At 37.4% G+C, this 13959-nt stretch overlaps 1 protein-coding gene across 2 annotated transcripts; it reads left to right on the top strand.

Annotated features, from left to right (window-relative positions):
• Positions 1-219: 219 nt before the first annotated feature.
• Positions 220-12589, top strand: LOC104106964 (importin beta-like SAD2). Of its 2 annotated transcripts, none has more exons than XM_009615633.4 (22): positions 220-529; positions 1553-1688; positions 1841-1928; positions 2061-2210; positions 3109-3271; positions 3753-3937; positions 4052-4225; positions 5406-5551; positions 5643-5766; positions 5863-6043; positions 6730-6889; positions 7053-7094; positions 7190-7308; positions 7390-7588; positions 8414-8545; positions 9181-9284; positions 9366-9545; positions 10161-10300; positions 10409-10548; positions 10638-10798; positions 11513-11645; positions 11761-12589. In XM_009615633.4, exons 1-22 carry the CDS (start codon positions 440-442, stop codon positions 11919-11921), a joined length of 3108 nt encoding a protein of 1035 aa, XP_009613928.1. In that variant the 5' UTR covers positions 220-439; the 3' UTR covers positions 11922-12589. The 2 variants fall into 2 exon arrangements, with proteins under 2 accessions (XP_009613928.1, XP_070042065.1); XM_070185964.1 differs by having other exon boundaries at positions 5643-5770; positions 5867-6043.
• The last annotated feature ends 1370 nt before the right edge of the window (positions 12590-13959 follow it).

Genomic DNA, 13959 nt, shown 5'->3' with positions numbered 1-13959 from the left:
GGGACTAGGAAAAACAAAGGAGCATACCACCTTATTATTTCATTACACTTGTTTCCTATTCTTTTGCCCCCTTTCCAGATTTTCTTCCCTTGTTTCCATACAAAGGCTCCTTTTCATTTTCTTTCCTACTTTCCAAATTAAAAAAAATAGTAAATTAGTTAAAAAATAAATAAATTAGTTAAACCACTCTGCCCCAACCCAATTTCTCTTTCACTACCCCTCTAAACCCTAATGATTTAAACGCGCACACACACACAACCAATTCGCACACACTCCAATTTTTCGCTGTCTTCTGTCCGCAACCTCTTCCTCCTCCTCCTCCTCCTCATTTCATCCTCATTCTCTTCAGTTTCTATAAATCCCTAGAAGAAGAAGGGAATTTGGAATTTCAATTTCCCTTCTTCTTTTCTAATTTCGTTTTTTTTTTGTGTGTGAAGTTATGGATCTTCAGAACCTTGCTATTGTTCTTCGTGGTGCTCTTAGTCCTAATCCCGATGAACGTAAAGCTGCTGAAGACAGTCTTAATCAGGTTTAATTTTGTTCATTAAAGCATTATTGTTCAATTTAAAGTTTATCGAGAATAAACTGAATTTAATCGGATTTGATTTGTTATGCTGTTTTTTAGTTCATTAAAGCACGAGTGTTGAATTTTGACTTGCTTGAGAGTAAATTGAATTTAATTGGATTTGCTTTGTTATGATTAAATTATGAGTAATACAAAAGTAAAGCTGCTGAAGATAGTCTCAATCAGGTTTAATTCTGTTTATTAAAGCAATTTTGTTTAATTTGAAGTTGCTCGAGAGTAAACAGAAATCAATCGGATTTGTTATGTTAAGATTAAATTACGAGTAATACAAACATAAAGCTGATTTTATTGTTTATGAAAGTATTATTGCTGAATTTTAAGTTGCTGTTACGACTCAATTATGAGTAATACAAAAGTAAAATTGCTGAAGATTGTCTCAATCAGGTTTAATTTTGTTTATTAAAGCATTATTGTTGAATTTTAAGTTGCTCGAGAGTAACCTGAAATTTATTGGATTTATTTTGTTATGATTAATTTATGATAATACAAATATAAATCTGATTTTATTGTTTATGAAAGTAATATTGTCAAAAAATTTAAGTTGCTAGAGAGTAAACTGAATTTAATCGGATTTGTTATGTTGTTTAATTTGCAAAACAGACTGATCTAAATTTCTCGTATAACTACTATTTTTGGTACTTTTGGACCTGAATTATGGATTTCTTTTTTATTTTTTTTATTATATATATATATACTTTTACTTGTTTGGGGAGTTTGGTAATTGTAGGATTGAGCTTTAATTGATTTGAGTTGGGTGTTATTATTAACTTTTTTGTCTATAAAAAAAGCATTAGTGTTAAATTTTAAGTTATTTTAGCTATTTGTGATTGTTGAATTTTATTTTAGTCTGTTTGGATCACAAGCTCACAGGTTGACATTATAGGATATTGAAATCTCAGCAGAACAAATATGTGGACATTGTATTCTTTTGATTTTATTTATTCCTGAGTGCACCTATGTTTGCAGTTTCAGTATACTCCCCAGCATCTTGTGAGATTGCTGCAAATCATAGTAGATGGGTCTTGCGACATGGCAGTCCGGCAGGTGGCTAGCATTCATTTTAAGAACTTCGTTGCAAAGAATTGGTCCCCTCATGATCCTGGTAATGACCGTATTATACCCCCCTTTCATCTAAAAAAGGAAAAAGAAAGATTTTTTATATTTGGAATTAGATGTCAAAAATTATACTTCACAACGTTGTCATTAGTGATCGGGTAAATTTGGTATTTACTGAGAAAATTGGTGTTGATGTAGCTGAGCAATCAAAAATCCTGCCAAGTGATAAGGAACTGGTGAGGCAAAATATTCTCATATTCATTGCACAAGTTCCCTCATTGCTGAGGTATGATGGCTCATCTGTACGCATTGCACTGTGTTTCTTATGTTATTTGAAAAGACAAAATGTGGATATTCCTTTTCTTTTATTTTTTAATTTTGGACTTTCATAAGTAGACAAGTTTGTTATTGTGAACAGAGTACAGTTGGGGGAATGCCTTAAGACAATGATACATGCGGACTACCCGGAGCAGTGGCCAACACTTCTTCCATGGGTAAAGCATAATCTGCAGGATCAGCAAGTTTATGGTGCTTTGTTTGTTCTGAGAATTCTCTCCAGGAAATATGAGTAAGTTGTTGATTTAGATGGGTGCTCGTGTTCAACAATCTCATTTTGTTCCTCTGGTCGCTGTTGAAATATGTTTCTGCATATTGTGCTTTACAGTTCCTCTGCTGGTTCATGACGAGTGAATTTTGCGCTACAGGATGTACTTTTCATGTATTTGAACCCTTTACTTTGTACTTCAGGTCTTAACGGAGTAATGCCTATTAGCAACATCAAAAAGATATATAATGTATATAGGTATTTATGCATGTTGTTTACTAAGGATCAAAAACATGCATAAAAGAGTTACTGTTTCTCTTGTAACACATCATAATAGTAATTACCACTGCTCTCTTGTAAAAATGAGTTGTTATGAGGCTGCAGGTAGTTGACTTTATAAACTAGGCTTGTAAATTTTGGGTGTATCGAGTATGATGATGGTCGATGTTGTTCAATCCCTTAAAAACTCGGACGAGATCAAAATACTGTGTGAGAGCTTATCCAGCATCTTTTTTTTAATCTTTTGATTTGGGTGGTGGGTGTCGTGGTATTTGACTCTTAGCACTACCTTTTTGAAATGAAAAAGGTTTTTAAACAACTTATCTTGTTCAAAAAGGTTTTTTAATACAGTGTAAGCAACTTATCTTTGCGGGTACTTGTTTATAAACCCCAAGTTATACACATGTATATATAATAATGCCAAAGAGTTCTTAGCAATTGGTTTAATACTAGCGAAGTGCAAGGTTAGCAATTCTTCCATCTGTTTTTTGATTAAAAAAATGCTGTTGAGTGGTTCTCTCGCATTGTCGTGAAGTTGTTTATCAGATTTATCTATGAATCTTCCTTCTTCGCCCATGATCACCTGGATGATGGAATTCTGGCATATCTTCTTCTGTATTCATGTCTTGTTTCTATTTACCAGATTCAAATCTGATGAGGAGAGGACACCTGTTTATCACATAGTTGAGGAAACTTTTCCACAGCTTCTCAACATATTCAACAGGCTTGCTCAGATAGCAAATCCTTCCATTGAAGTAGCAGACTTGATCAAGCTCATTTGCAAAATATTCTGGTCATCCATATATGTATGTTTTGTATTGATGTTTTTTCACTAAAGCTGTTCACATTAGTTCTTTGTGTCACGCAGTGCTGATGTCTGCATCTTGTTTAGATACTGTAAAACACATCAATTTTTAGTTTTCCTCTACCTTTGTAGAGGGGTGGATCCTCTTTCTTTTATGATAAGGTTTTCAAGGCAAAGCTTGCATCATCCATTTATTTTGGAATATTTTGGTTCTCTTATAAAGCTGTATGTCCTGATGTGGGTTGGTGTTTCTAGCTATTTGGCAAAACCCTTTTAAGAAACATTTGGTCCGCGTGGGAGTATCTGTCAGTTTGCCTTTCATCTTTTGTTAGTCTTTTGAAATATTCTTTATTTGACTAATATTTCATAGAACTGACCTGGATAATATAAGCTATCCCTTCTGATATTCAATTTCATTGCTGATAAAAAGCTGAATTGGTTGGTGCAACTCCTTACCTTTTCTATATCAAACTCTTTTCCAGTTGGAGATTCCGAAGCAGTTGTTTGATCCAAATATGTTCAATGCCTGGATGGTCCTTTTCTTGAATATGTTGGAGAGGCCTGTCCCTCTGGAAGGCCAACCAGTTGATCCGGAGCTAAGGAAATCATGGGGATGGTGGAAGGTGAAAAAGTGGACAGTCCATATACTGAATCGACTGTACACCCGGTAAATTGATACCCTTTTGCTTATGTGGTTCCGGTCCATTATGATTTGCTTCTAATATTGACCTAATTTTTTTTCTTTTGTTCCTCATTTCTTACTCCTTTTTGGTTTCTCCAGGTTTGGAGATTTAAAACTTCAAAACCCAGACAACAAAGCTTTTGCTCAAATGTTTCAGAAGGGTTATGCGGGGAAAATTCTGGAGTGCCACCTTAATTTGTTAAATGTTATACGTGCTGGTGGTTACTTGCCCGATAGGGTGATCAACCTCATTTTGCAATACCTGAGCAATAGGTTTGTGCAACTACTTAGTTTACGGACTCGATGAATTATGTCACATATGCCTATCTGTAAGTAGTTCCTTGATTATCTCCTTTGGGAAATTTGCTTATGGTTAGTAAGCAAAGCATATAGTGGCCTTGATGACAACACTGAAGCGCTTGCCCGATAGGGTGATCAACCTCATTTTGCAATACCTGAGCAATAGGTTTGTGCAACTACTTAGTTTACGGACTCGATGAATTATGTCACATATGCCTATCTGTAAGTAGTTCCTTGATTATCTCCTTTGGGAAATTTGCTTATGGTTAGTAAGCAAAGCATATAGTGGCCTTGATGACAACACTGAAGTGCCCATTAAGCGAGGCGAAGCGCTCAACATATTTTGAGTCTCGCTTCAGGGCTTAAGCGCACTTTAAGCGCCTTTGATAACACTGATTTAATTGCAATTGATACTTTGATTTCTTTATAATGCTATGTTTTATAAGTGGATTAATGACGGATGCTCTTATGTGGATATAATGAGAGAAAAATCAAGTTACTGCATAAAGGTGCTGGCTCATTTATAATTGAGAAAAAACTTCTCTTTGAGCTCTTCTAGTTGTGAGCAGAGAGTGAGAGCTTGGTTAGTGAGAATGCAGTATGAAATGGATCAAAGCATTATAAAAGGGCTTCTGTGCCCTCATTTTCTATAGAGGAAATACCATATATGAGGTAGCAGGCCTTAGCAAAAGTACTGGAGATTAATTGCTTAGAAGTGAGTTCTTGTCGAGACATTAACAAATTTTAGACATTTCATCGTCTTTCTATAACTGACTGGATGCTTATCACTGATTCTCATTTGGTTCAAGGAAAGTAGACACCTCAGTTTTGAGTGGGGCTGAATATCATACAGCTTATAGACCTTTGAGTTGACAGAAAAACATAAATCTCGATTTTCTTGTAAAGAAAATGACTGGATATTAGGGTCTTACTTTTTAGATAGCGATCATCTTTTCTAGAGGTCTTCTATCTGCTCTGCTTCTGCTACTTTGCTTTATTTATCTGTCGCCAGATGCCAAACCTTTCATTTTTTCCTAGTTTGATTTCTACTTCTACTGCTTATTAATGATTGACTGTAGTACATGCTTAGTTAATGCACTACATCATTTTTACATTTTATTGCTACTGAATCACTCTACTTTGTACTGTGCAGTATCTCAAAGAGTAACATGTACAGCTTGTTGCAACCCAGACTTGATATTGTTCTTTTCGAGATCATCTTTCCACTTATGTGCTTCAGTGATAATGATCAAAAGCTCTGGGAGGAGGATCCACATGAATATGTGAGGAAGGGTTATGGTAACGTCATTCACTATAATATATATTGCTGTCCCTCCACTCAGCTGAGTTCAATCATTTTGGATTGACTTTCCACACTATAATTCTGTAGATATAATTGAGGATTTATATAGTCCCAGAACTGCTGCAATGGATTTTGTGAGCGAGTTAGTCCGGAAGCGTGGTAAAGAGAACCTTCAAAAATTTATACTATTCATTGTCGAGATTTTTAAGAGGTATCTTTTTATGTTACTTTACACGGTAACAGTCAGGTTAAGCTCTTTTCGTGGTATCAAAATTCTTGTGTTTGTGTGTTGCATTTGTTTTTTCAGATACGAGGAGGCAGCCCCAGAATACAAGCCATATAGGCAGAAAGACGGTGCTCTCCTTGCAATTGGAGCTCTATGTGATAAGCTGAAACAAACTGAACCTTACAAATCAGAGCTTGAGCGTATGCTTGTTCAACATGTATTCCCAGAATTTAGCAGTCCTGTGGGCCATCTTCGAGCCAAGGTTTGTTGGACTGTGTTCTTGACCTTTGTTACTGTGCAGTTTATATGCTCTTCTACCGACTTAGTTTTATTCTGTCTAATGATTTCCTTTAGATTTTCTCTTAGACGATTAATGAGGCAAATGCTGAAATATGTACATCTTTTATTCACCTTTCTCCTCATTTAGCAGAAGAATTTTAATTTGATTTTGTGTAAATTCATTTTGCAATATATGGATGTACTAGCTGCAATTATCAGCACACTGTACCTTTCATTTGGAAGTGTTGTTTCTAAAACTTCCTTGTTCATCAGTCTCTTGTAGATTAATCAATTTTGTCTAAATATCCCAGGTGCTGTTTGTTTTGGTATTGTTGACGCCATATGTTCTCAGTAATCGTTACCAATTTCTGGAGGAAGATTACTACTTTACTCATTCCTCATATTTGAAACTGTACAAATGGAGATTTTCTTCGTTTTTTCTTAGTTCCTTGCTGAGTCTTCAGTCTCCAAACAATGTGTCTATTCCATACTTTATTTTTGATAGCAATAGTTGCATTGAACAATGTTTTCCTATAACGGGGGAGCATTTAGAGAAATTTGTAGGTTCTTTTTTTGTGTGTTTTTTCTGTTTAACATGGCTTTTGATCTTCCAAATTAGTTTGGATACCGCCTCATCATTTTAAATGTTTTATCCTTCTACCATAACAGGCAGCATGGGTTGCAGGACAGTATGCCCATGTTAACTTTTCAGATCCAAATAACTTCCGCAAAGCATTACACAGTGTTGTGGCTGGAATGCGTGATCCTGACCTCCCTGTTCGTGTTGATTCTGTTTTTGCTCTACGTTCGTTTGTTGAAGCCTGCAGAGGTAAACATATACTTGACATTTTGTTCTCTTTCAAATTCATAGGGGTTAATCCTGCTTACACTTTGGTGTAGGTTCTCTTTTTTTGGTATATACGGGGTCCCCAAATTGTTATTACCCTATAAAAAAAATCCTACTTACACTTATCATCTGTTTGTCCATGCAGATTTAGATGAAATCCGGCCCATTATTCCCCAACTACTTGATGGTACTTGCAAGATCCTTTGCGTTTTGTATCGTTTATGAGCATCAATTGATGGAATTATTTTGTTTGACAACGCTTTTCATATGAATTGCATTCAGAATTTTTCAAACTTATGAATGAAGTCGAGAATGAAGATCTTGTGTTTACACTTGAGACTATCGTTGACAAGTTTGGTGAGGAGATGGCTCCTTATGCTCTTGGGTTATGCCAGAATTTGGTGAGGATATATGTTGTTAGAGTGCTTTTTGCATGACAAGAATATCTGGATCACAGAAATCTAATGAGGGTTGCGTTTCAGGCTGCTGCATTTTGGAAATGCATTAACACGTCGGAAGCAGATGAAGAAGGTGATGATCCTGGAGCTCTGGCAGCAGTTGGCTGTTTACGGGCCATAAGCACAATTCTTGAGTCAGTGAGCCGGCTTCCGCACCTCTTCATTCACATTGAGCCGACTCTCCTCCCAATAATGCGTAGGATGTTGACTACTGATGGACAAGGTTCTTTATTCTTCTGTTATCTTGTTTCTTACCTTTTTATTTAGTAGGACAAGCATTTAGTTGAAGTTATTTTTTTTTCTGTGATATCAGATTAGGTGACAGTTCTTACATGGTATAAACTATAATGGAAGGAAGAAAATGTAATATAAAATATAGGAGAGGAAAACAAACGAGAAAATTTAAGGAGTTCATTTCTCTCCTTTGTTCGAGGAAGGCAAGGAGGTGATGAAGATATGACATGCCTTCTCTCTGTCGTTCTCAATTAGATGATAGGCCAAGAGGAGAGTGAATTTTAGCTCCTTTTGCTTTTTTAAATTTCTTTCCTCACAAAGAAAAAAAACAATGAGGTTTCCTTTCATGTAGTTTGCCTTGAACAAAATGTTGAAGTGTTAAGCTGTGAAAAAATTGGTTGGATCATTTTAAAGTAATTTGGCATAGTCGGCTTCACTGCGTGATGTTGTGAAAATAACTGCCAGTTCCTTCGTTGAGGGATGCATTATGAATGTGAACTTCTTGTGGTTAAGCGCACAACTAAAAGTAAGTTGTATCTTAAAATATAAGTAAGCTTCATTCCTAGTGTATCTATTTAGGACATAGAAACTTATCATTTGTTATTTCCCTCTGCGTGTTCATGGAAGTATTAGAAAAACGTGATAACTCTAGTCTTGTTGAGGCTGTGACTTGTCCAAAGTCAGCCTGGTTTATATGTTTGCAAGATGTAGTAGTTGAAATTATGACTCCTTATCTTTTAAAATAAGTTTGTTAATTTGCGTATTTCATGGAAAAAATTGTGGTTCTCTTTTCACCATTTGAATCTCCCTGCAGAGGTCTTTGAAGAGGTATTGGAGATAGTCTCATATATGACATTCTTTTCGCCAACAATATCCATGGAAATGTGGAGTCTTTGGCCATTGATGATGGAGGCGCTAGCAGACTGGGCTATTGACTTCTTCCCCAGTACGTCTAAACACTTTGATATTACTGTTCCCTAAATGTGGATAGGTTGTAAATTTTTAAATGTTGTCTCTGATGCCATCCTGTGTGATAAACATATTTGCTGTGTGAAACGAGGGTTTTAGAGCTTCAATTATTATCTAAGCTCTCATATATGCTCAACTAAGTTTCATGTGTTTAACTAAATTATTTAGAATTAAGAAGGAACAAGTACTCATTGTGATAGGGAGAGGCTTGTGGGTTAGAGTTTCATGAGCAAAATAGCTCTCTTCGCGCCTTGTTGTATTTTCAATAATCTTATTCTTTTGTAATTTGGCATCTTCCTGATGCCCTTTCAACGAAATTATCTTACTTCATCCAAAAAGATTGTGGTAAAATATGCTGCAAATCAGTTTAGATTTGATTTCATTTCATCCTTCTTAAAAATGGCCATTTTGGGGCTGTTTGTATTGCCTATACTAATAGGGTTGTGGGCTTAAAGAGATATGATGTATTCTTCTTTTAGCGATGCCAGGTGCTGCATTCTTTTTGCCAGTGGATAGTAATTGCTTTATCATTTATATGCTACTAAAAACTACAGTTCTGCTCATATCTGATTTGATTCCCCCTTTTTTGTGATTGGCTCAATGTTTTTGCAGATATACTGGTTCCTCTGGACAACTATATATCCAGGAGTACTGCCCACTTCCTGACTTGCAAGGATCCAGACTACCAACAAAGCCTTTGGAATATGATATCAACTGTAAGTCGAATACTGCCACCAAATTTTAGCTTATAATCATGTTGCTTTAGATTAGATGTGTAATACTACATTTCTGAACAGGTCATGGGAGATAAAAATTTGGAGGATGGTGATATTGAGCCCGCACCTAAACTCATTCAAGTAGTGTTTCAGCACTGCAAGGGACAGGTGGATCACTGGGTTGAGCCGTATATCAGAATCACGATCGAACGTCTGCGTCGGGCTGAGAAGCCATATCTGAAGTGCCTCTTGATGCAAGTGGTAATTTTCTTTATGCTGTCAGATTTCTGATACTGTATATGTTTCTCTTGTATCCATGTACTAAAATGGTTGGTATCCGTAAATGAATGTCTCCTGGAAGCCTCATGTGTCCTTTTCTTTCCTTTTTTGTTTGCTTCTCTCTTTTGGAAGAAATAAGTTTTTATTGGATAGTGTTTGGATGACCAATGCTCTAGAAAATGTGGAGTCTGTCATTTTCCATAGACGTATGACACTGATGGACATCCTGTTTCCTCCTACAACATGCACATTCTTCATTAGTAATGGAATCAAATATTCAGATGAGATTATTCCAAACTAATCGGGGTTGGTCGTATGAAGACACTTAATGGGGCATTATCATGTTTTCCCCCTTTTTCCCCTTCTTTTAGAACTGAACAAAAAACTTGACTGTAGAATAGCTTTGATTTTATACTTGTGGTAAAATGCTGATGTTTCTATGCGCTTTAAGTTCTGGTACTCAAATTGCTGATAGCTTATTGTTCTTTTCTAGGTTTTGTTTCACGCACTTTTGGGAATATACTGGATTTTTTTGTTGTTGATGTTGTTTCACAGGTTGCTGATGTTCCTATTGTTTGATAATTTTCCTTTTGGCAGATAGCTGATGCTCTTTACTATAATGCATCCCTGACACTGAACATACTTCAAAAGCTTGGCATTGCTACAGAGGTCTTTAATCTCTGGTTCCAGATGTTGGGACAAACAAAAAAGAGTGGAGCGCGGGTCAATTTTAAGAGGTAAATACCTGTTACTCTCTCTGTCTCCGATGAAAAGGAGAGACAAAACAACTTTGAATGAATTAGCAGCAAAACTGGTGTACTGATGCTCCTTATATTGTTTTGCAGGGAACATGACAAAAAGGTTTGCTGCTTGGGATTGACATCTTTGCTCCCTCTTCCTGTGGATCAATTGCCAGGGGAGGCCTTAGAGCGTGTTTTCAAAGCAGCTCTAGAGCTGCTTGTTGCCTACAAGGATCAAGTAGCAGGTTAAAACTTCTTTTGCTTTTTCCTCGTTTTTCTCGCACAATGCTCTACTATATATACCAGCATCTAATATGCTTATATTTGTCTCCAGAAGCCGCTAAGGAGGATGAAGCAGAAGATGATGATGATATGCATGGATTACAAACTGATGAGGACGATGACGAAGATGATGGATCTGACAAAGAAATGGGGGTTGATGCTGAGGAAGGGGATGAAGCTGACAGCGCTAGGCTTCAAAAATTGGCTGCACAGGTGAGTACATATAAATTGTGCTTGTAATTTACTATTGGGATCTGTCTTGTTGATGCTCCATTTTGTTTGCGTAATCATGTTATGGAGTAGTCATCTGTTACGTGACCCTCTTGTTTTATACTGAATGAGGAATCAGAATACATTTGTATTTTTGCGATTGAATTTGCTGGTTGAGTTGGATCTTTTTCCCATCCTTTACGTGGCAACAGTTGAACCAGTGATAATGTGACATATTGCCTGGGGTTTTTGTTATAACCAAGAAATTCCCGAGGGCCAGCTAGCGCACCGTTCGAAACTAGGTGGACAATGGGCCTGCCCTCTACTTTTCTATATTTAAGTACCGAGTTTTTGTCTGCAACAGGGTTTGAACTCGTGATGTCCGCCTAATCCACACATTACGCGCTATGCTCTTACCACTTGACCAAAGCCCTGGGGCAAGAATACACGGTTTCTTTAGAATGGTTATGATTTATGAAGAACTCTCCTGTTGTATGCATGCATAGTGATATGAGTTTCGTAGTGACAGTTTTTGTCCCTTGGAGCACAGAGAAGGAATCAAAGTACCTTCTGCAAGATTACCTTTGTGATGGCTTCTTGTGAAAGAACTTATTACAGATCCGGCCTGGATAGTGGATACCTTTATTTCAAGATAAAAAGCAATCCATCAGAGTTGTCATTTCTTAAAGCTTAGACATCTTTTTGCTGCTTTTGCAGGCAAAAGCTTTCCGTTCGCACGACTCTGATGAAGATGACGACTCCGATGATGATTTTAGTGATGATGATGAAGAGTTGCAATCACCCCTGGATGAGGTGGATCCCTTCATTTTCTTTGTGGAAACTATCAAAGGTATGGTGCTGCCTGCTTGTTTACTCTGCTTATTTTGATATCGGGATGTGTTTGCTTTGTATTGGCAATGGGCTCACCTATTTCTTCCCCTCTATCCTTGGACTGTTGAATCCAGCTATGCAGGCAACTGATCCATTGAGGTTTCAGAGCCTCACCCAGACTCTTGACTTTCATTATCAAGCATTGGCAAATGGCGTTGCTCAGCATGCCGAGCAGAGAAGAGTAGAGATAGAGAAGGAAAAGATGGAGAAGGCATCAGCAACAGCTGCTTCATGATTTTGGTGGGCCGGTTTGCTTATGGCCAAACTCAATTTGCTCTACTTCAGCTATCCCTTTCATTCAACAATGATTTGAGAAGAAATTAAGTTGCTAAGTCTAAAGGATTTGAAAGGTTTGCTGGTTTCATTAATTTGCGAGTCGTGATGAGTAATCAAATCCAAATATGCGCAGTGGTTCCAGAGGGGCAGAAGATGACTTGCGACTGGGTCTGCTTCCCTTTCTTCTGCTGTGTGGTTTTGATGAGTCTCCGTGAAGTGGGCTATTCTATGTCAGAAAATGCCTCTTTGCTGCATGTCATTGTTTTTTCCGGGTGTCTTGTAGTTCATTTTCATACGGATGAAAAACCTTAGGATTATTCATTGGTAGCCCTTCTATCTGGTCTAGGTGGGCGTGGGGGTTTGGGGGATGGGGGTAAATGCATACAGCATTTATCATGTATTATATTCATTCGGGATACTGTCTGAATTTGGGTGATTAATGCCCTAAAAGTTTTGTAAGTCATGGTTGTAGTTTATATTATACATCATTGGTTTATTTTTGGGTTGGAAGGTGTTTCGCGTTGCAAGTGGTCACACAATTAGCTTCACTGCTGATTGTAAAACATGTCATATTCCTTGACGTGTATTCATTTGGAATATCATAATTCTATTTGTTCCTTTTATGAATGATTCTTTGTTTCGTGTTGTCTCTCGCTCACTCACTTACTCTATCCAATTTCTATTTTACTTAATGATTCAAAAGGGAAACAGCGAAAGCATTTGGTTAGCAAGATCTTAACGTTAAGCAAAATTGAATAGTTCATGGGCAAGGCTGGTTTATTTGTTCTGATTCAAGCATATATCTGTTGTACGGACCGTCTAAGTGCATGATATCTGAATTTTAAAACATTTGTTGTGAATAGATATTATATTATTTTATCTTTTGGACTGAGATAGAACTTGTTGGACTGTAGAAAGCTATTTACGTTAAACCAGAAATGGGAGGTGAAGAGGAAAATAAATAATTTATTTCAACTTTGCCTTTCTAAAAGTACTTTAATAACCCTACTGATGCTTTGCTACATAAAGTTTTCAATCGATTGGATACTTAGAATCTAAAAGATGATAGCTCAAGATCTGATTCATTTTGTGCATAACGTAGACAGATTTGGCTTCATTATATATATATCCTAGGAATATCTTGCAAGCAGTAGTAGAAACTAGTGGAAAGGGATTAGACGGTGGATTTAATTCTATTAAGTATTCAAATAATGTAAAAAGCCGCTTGAGTGACAAGTAAAATGTCAAGAAATTATAGCTTCATTCGAGGTGAATTCTTAACCTATTTCTTGATCCGTTCTAGATTTTATTTTTTTATTGATTGTAATTTATGGAGGAGTAGTGGGGACGCAAGCGCTATGTGGACCATGACTGCGCAGTGCATTAAGGAAGCCGCGAGAGAGGTATTAGGGATCTCAAAGGGTTACTCTGGTAGTCACAAGGGAGACTGGTGGTGGAATGGAGAGGTGCAAGGAAAAGTGAAAATCAAGAAAGCAGCGTATCTGAAGCTAGTGAAAAGTGTAGACGAGTAGGAGAAGAGGGCGAATAGGGAGCATTATAAGTTGGCTAAGAAAGAGGCAAGGTTAGCAGTTATGGCGGCCAAGACTGCAATTTTTAGTCGTTTGTATGAGGAACTCGAGGGGCGAGGTGGGGATAAGAGGTTGTTCAGGTTAGCCAAGGCGCGAGAAAGGAAGGCACGGGACTTGGACCGAGTGAAGTGCATCAAGGACGAAGAAGGTAGAGTTTTGTTGGATGAGGGGCTTATCCGTCGGATATAACATACCTACTTACATGGTCTCTTGAACGAGGAGGGGGACAGGAGCATTGTCCTGGGTGATTTGGAACTCTCCGGGAATCATTGTGACTTTAGGTATTGTAGGCGAATTAGAGTTGATGAAGTTGAGGGGGCTATGCGTAAGATGAGCAAGGGGAAAGCGACCGGGCCGGATAAAATTCCGGTAGAGTTTTGGAAGAGTGGGGGCAAGGCAGGCTTGGAG

This window comes from Nicotiana tomentosiformis, chromosome 9, assembly GCF_000390325.3.
Source record: "Nicotiana tomentosiformis chromosome 9, ASM39032v3, whole genome shotgun sequence".
In the NCBI taxonomy this organism is placed as follows: domain Eukaryota; kingdom Viridiplantae; phylum Streptophyta; class Magnoliopsida; order Solanales; family Solanaceae; genus Nicotiana; species Nicotiana tomentosiformis.
Note: the sequence above shows the minus strand (reverse complement) of the source record. Positions and strands in the feature narration are given on the sequence as shown.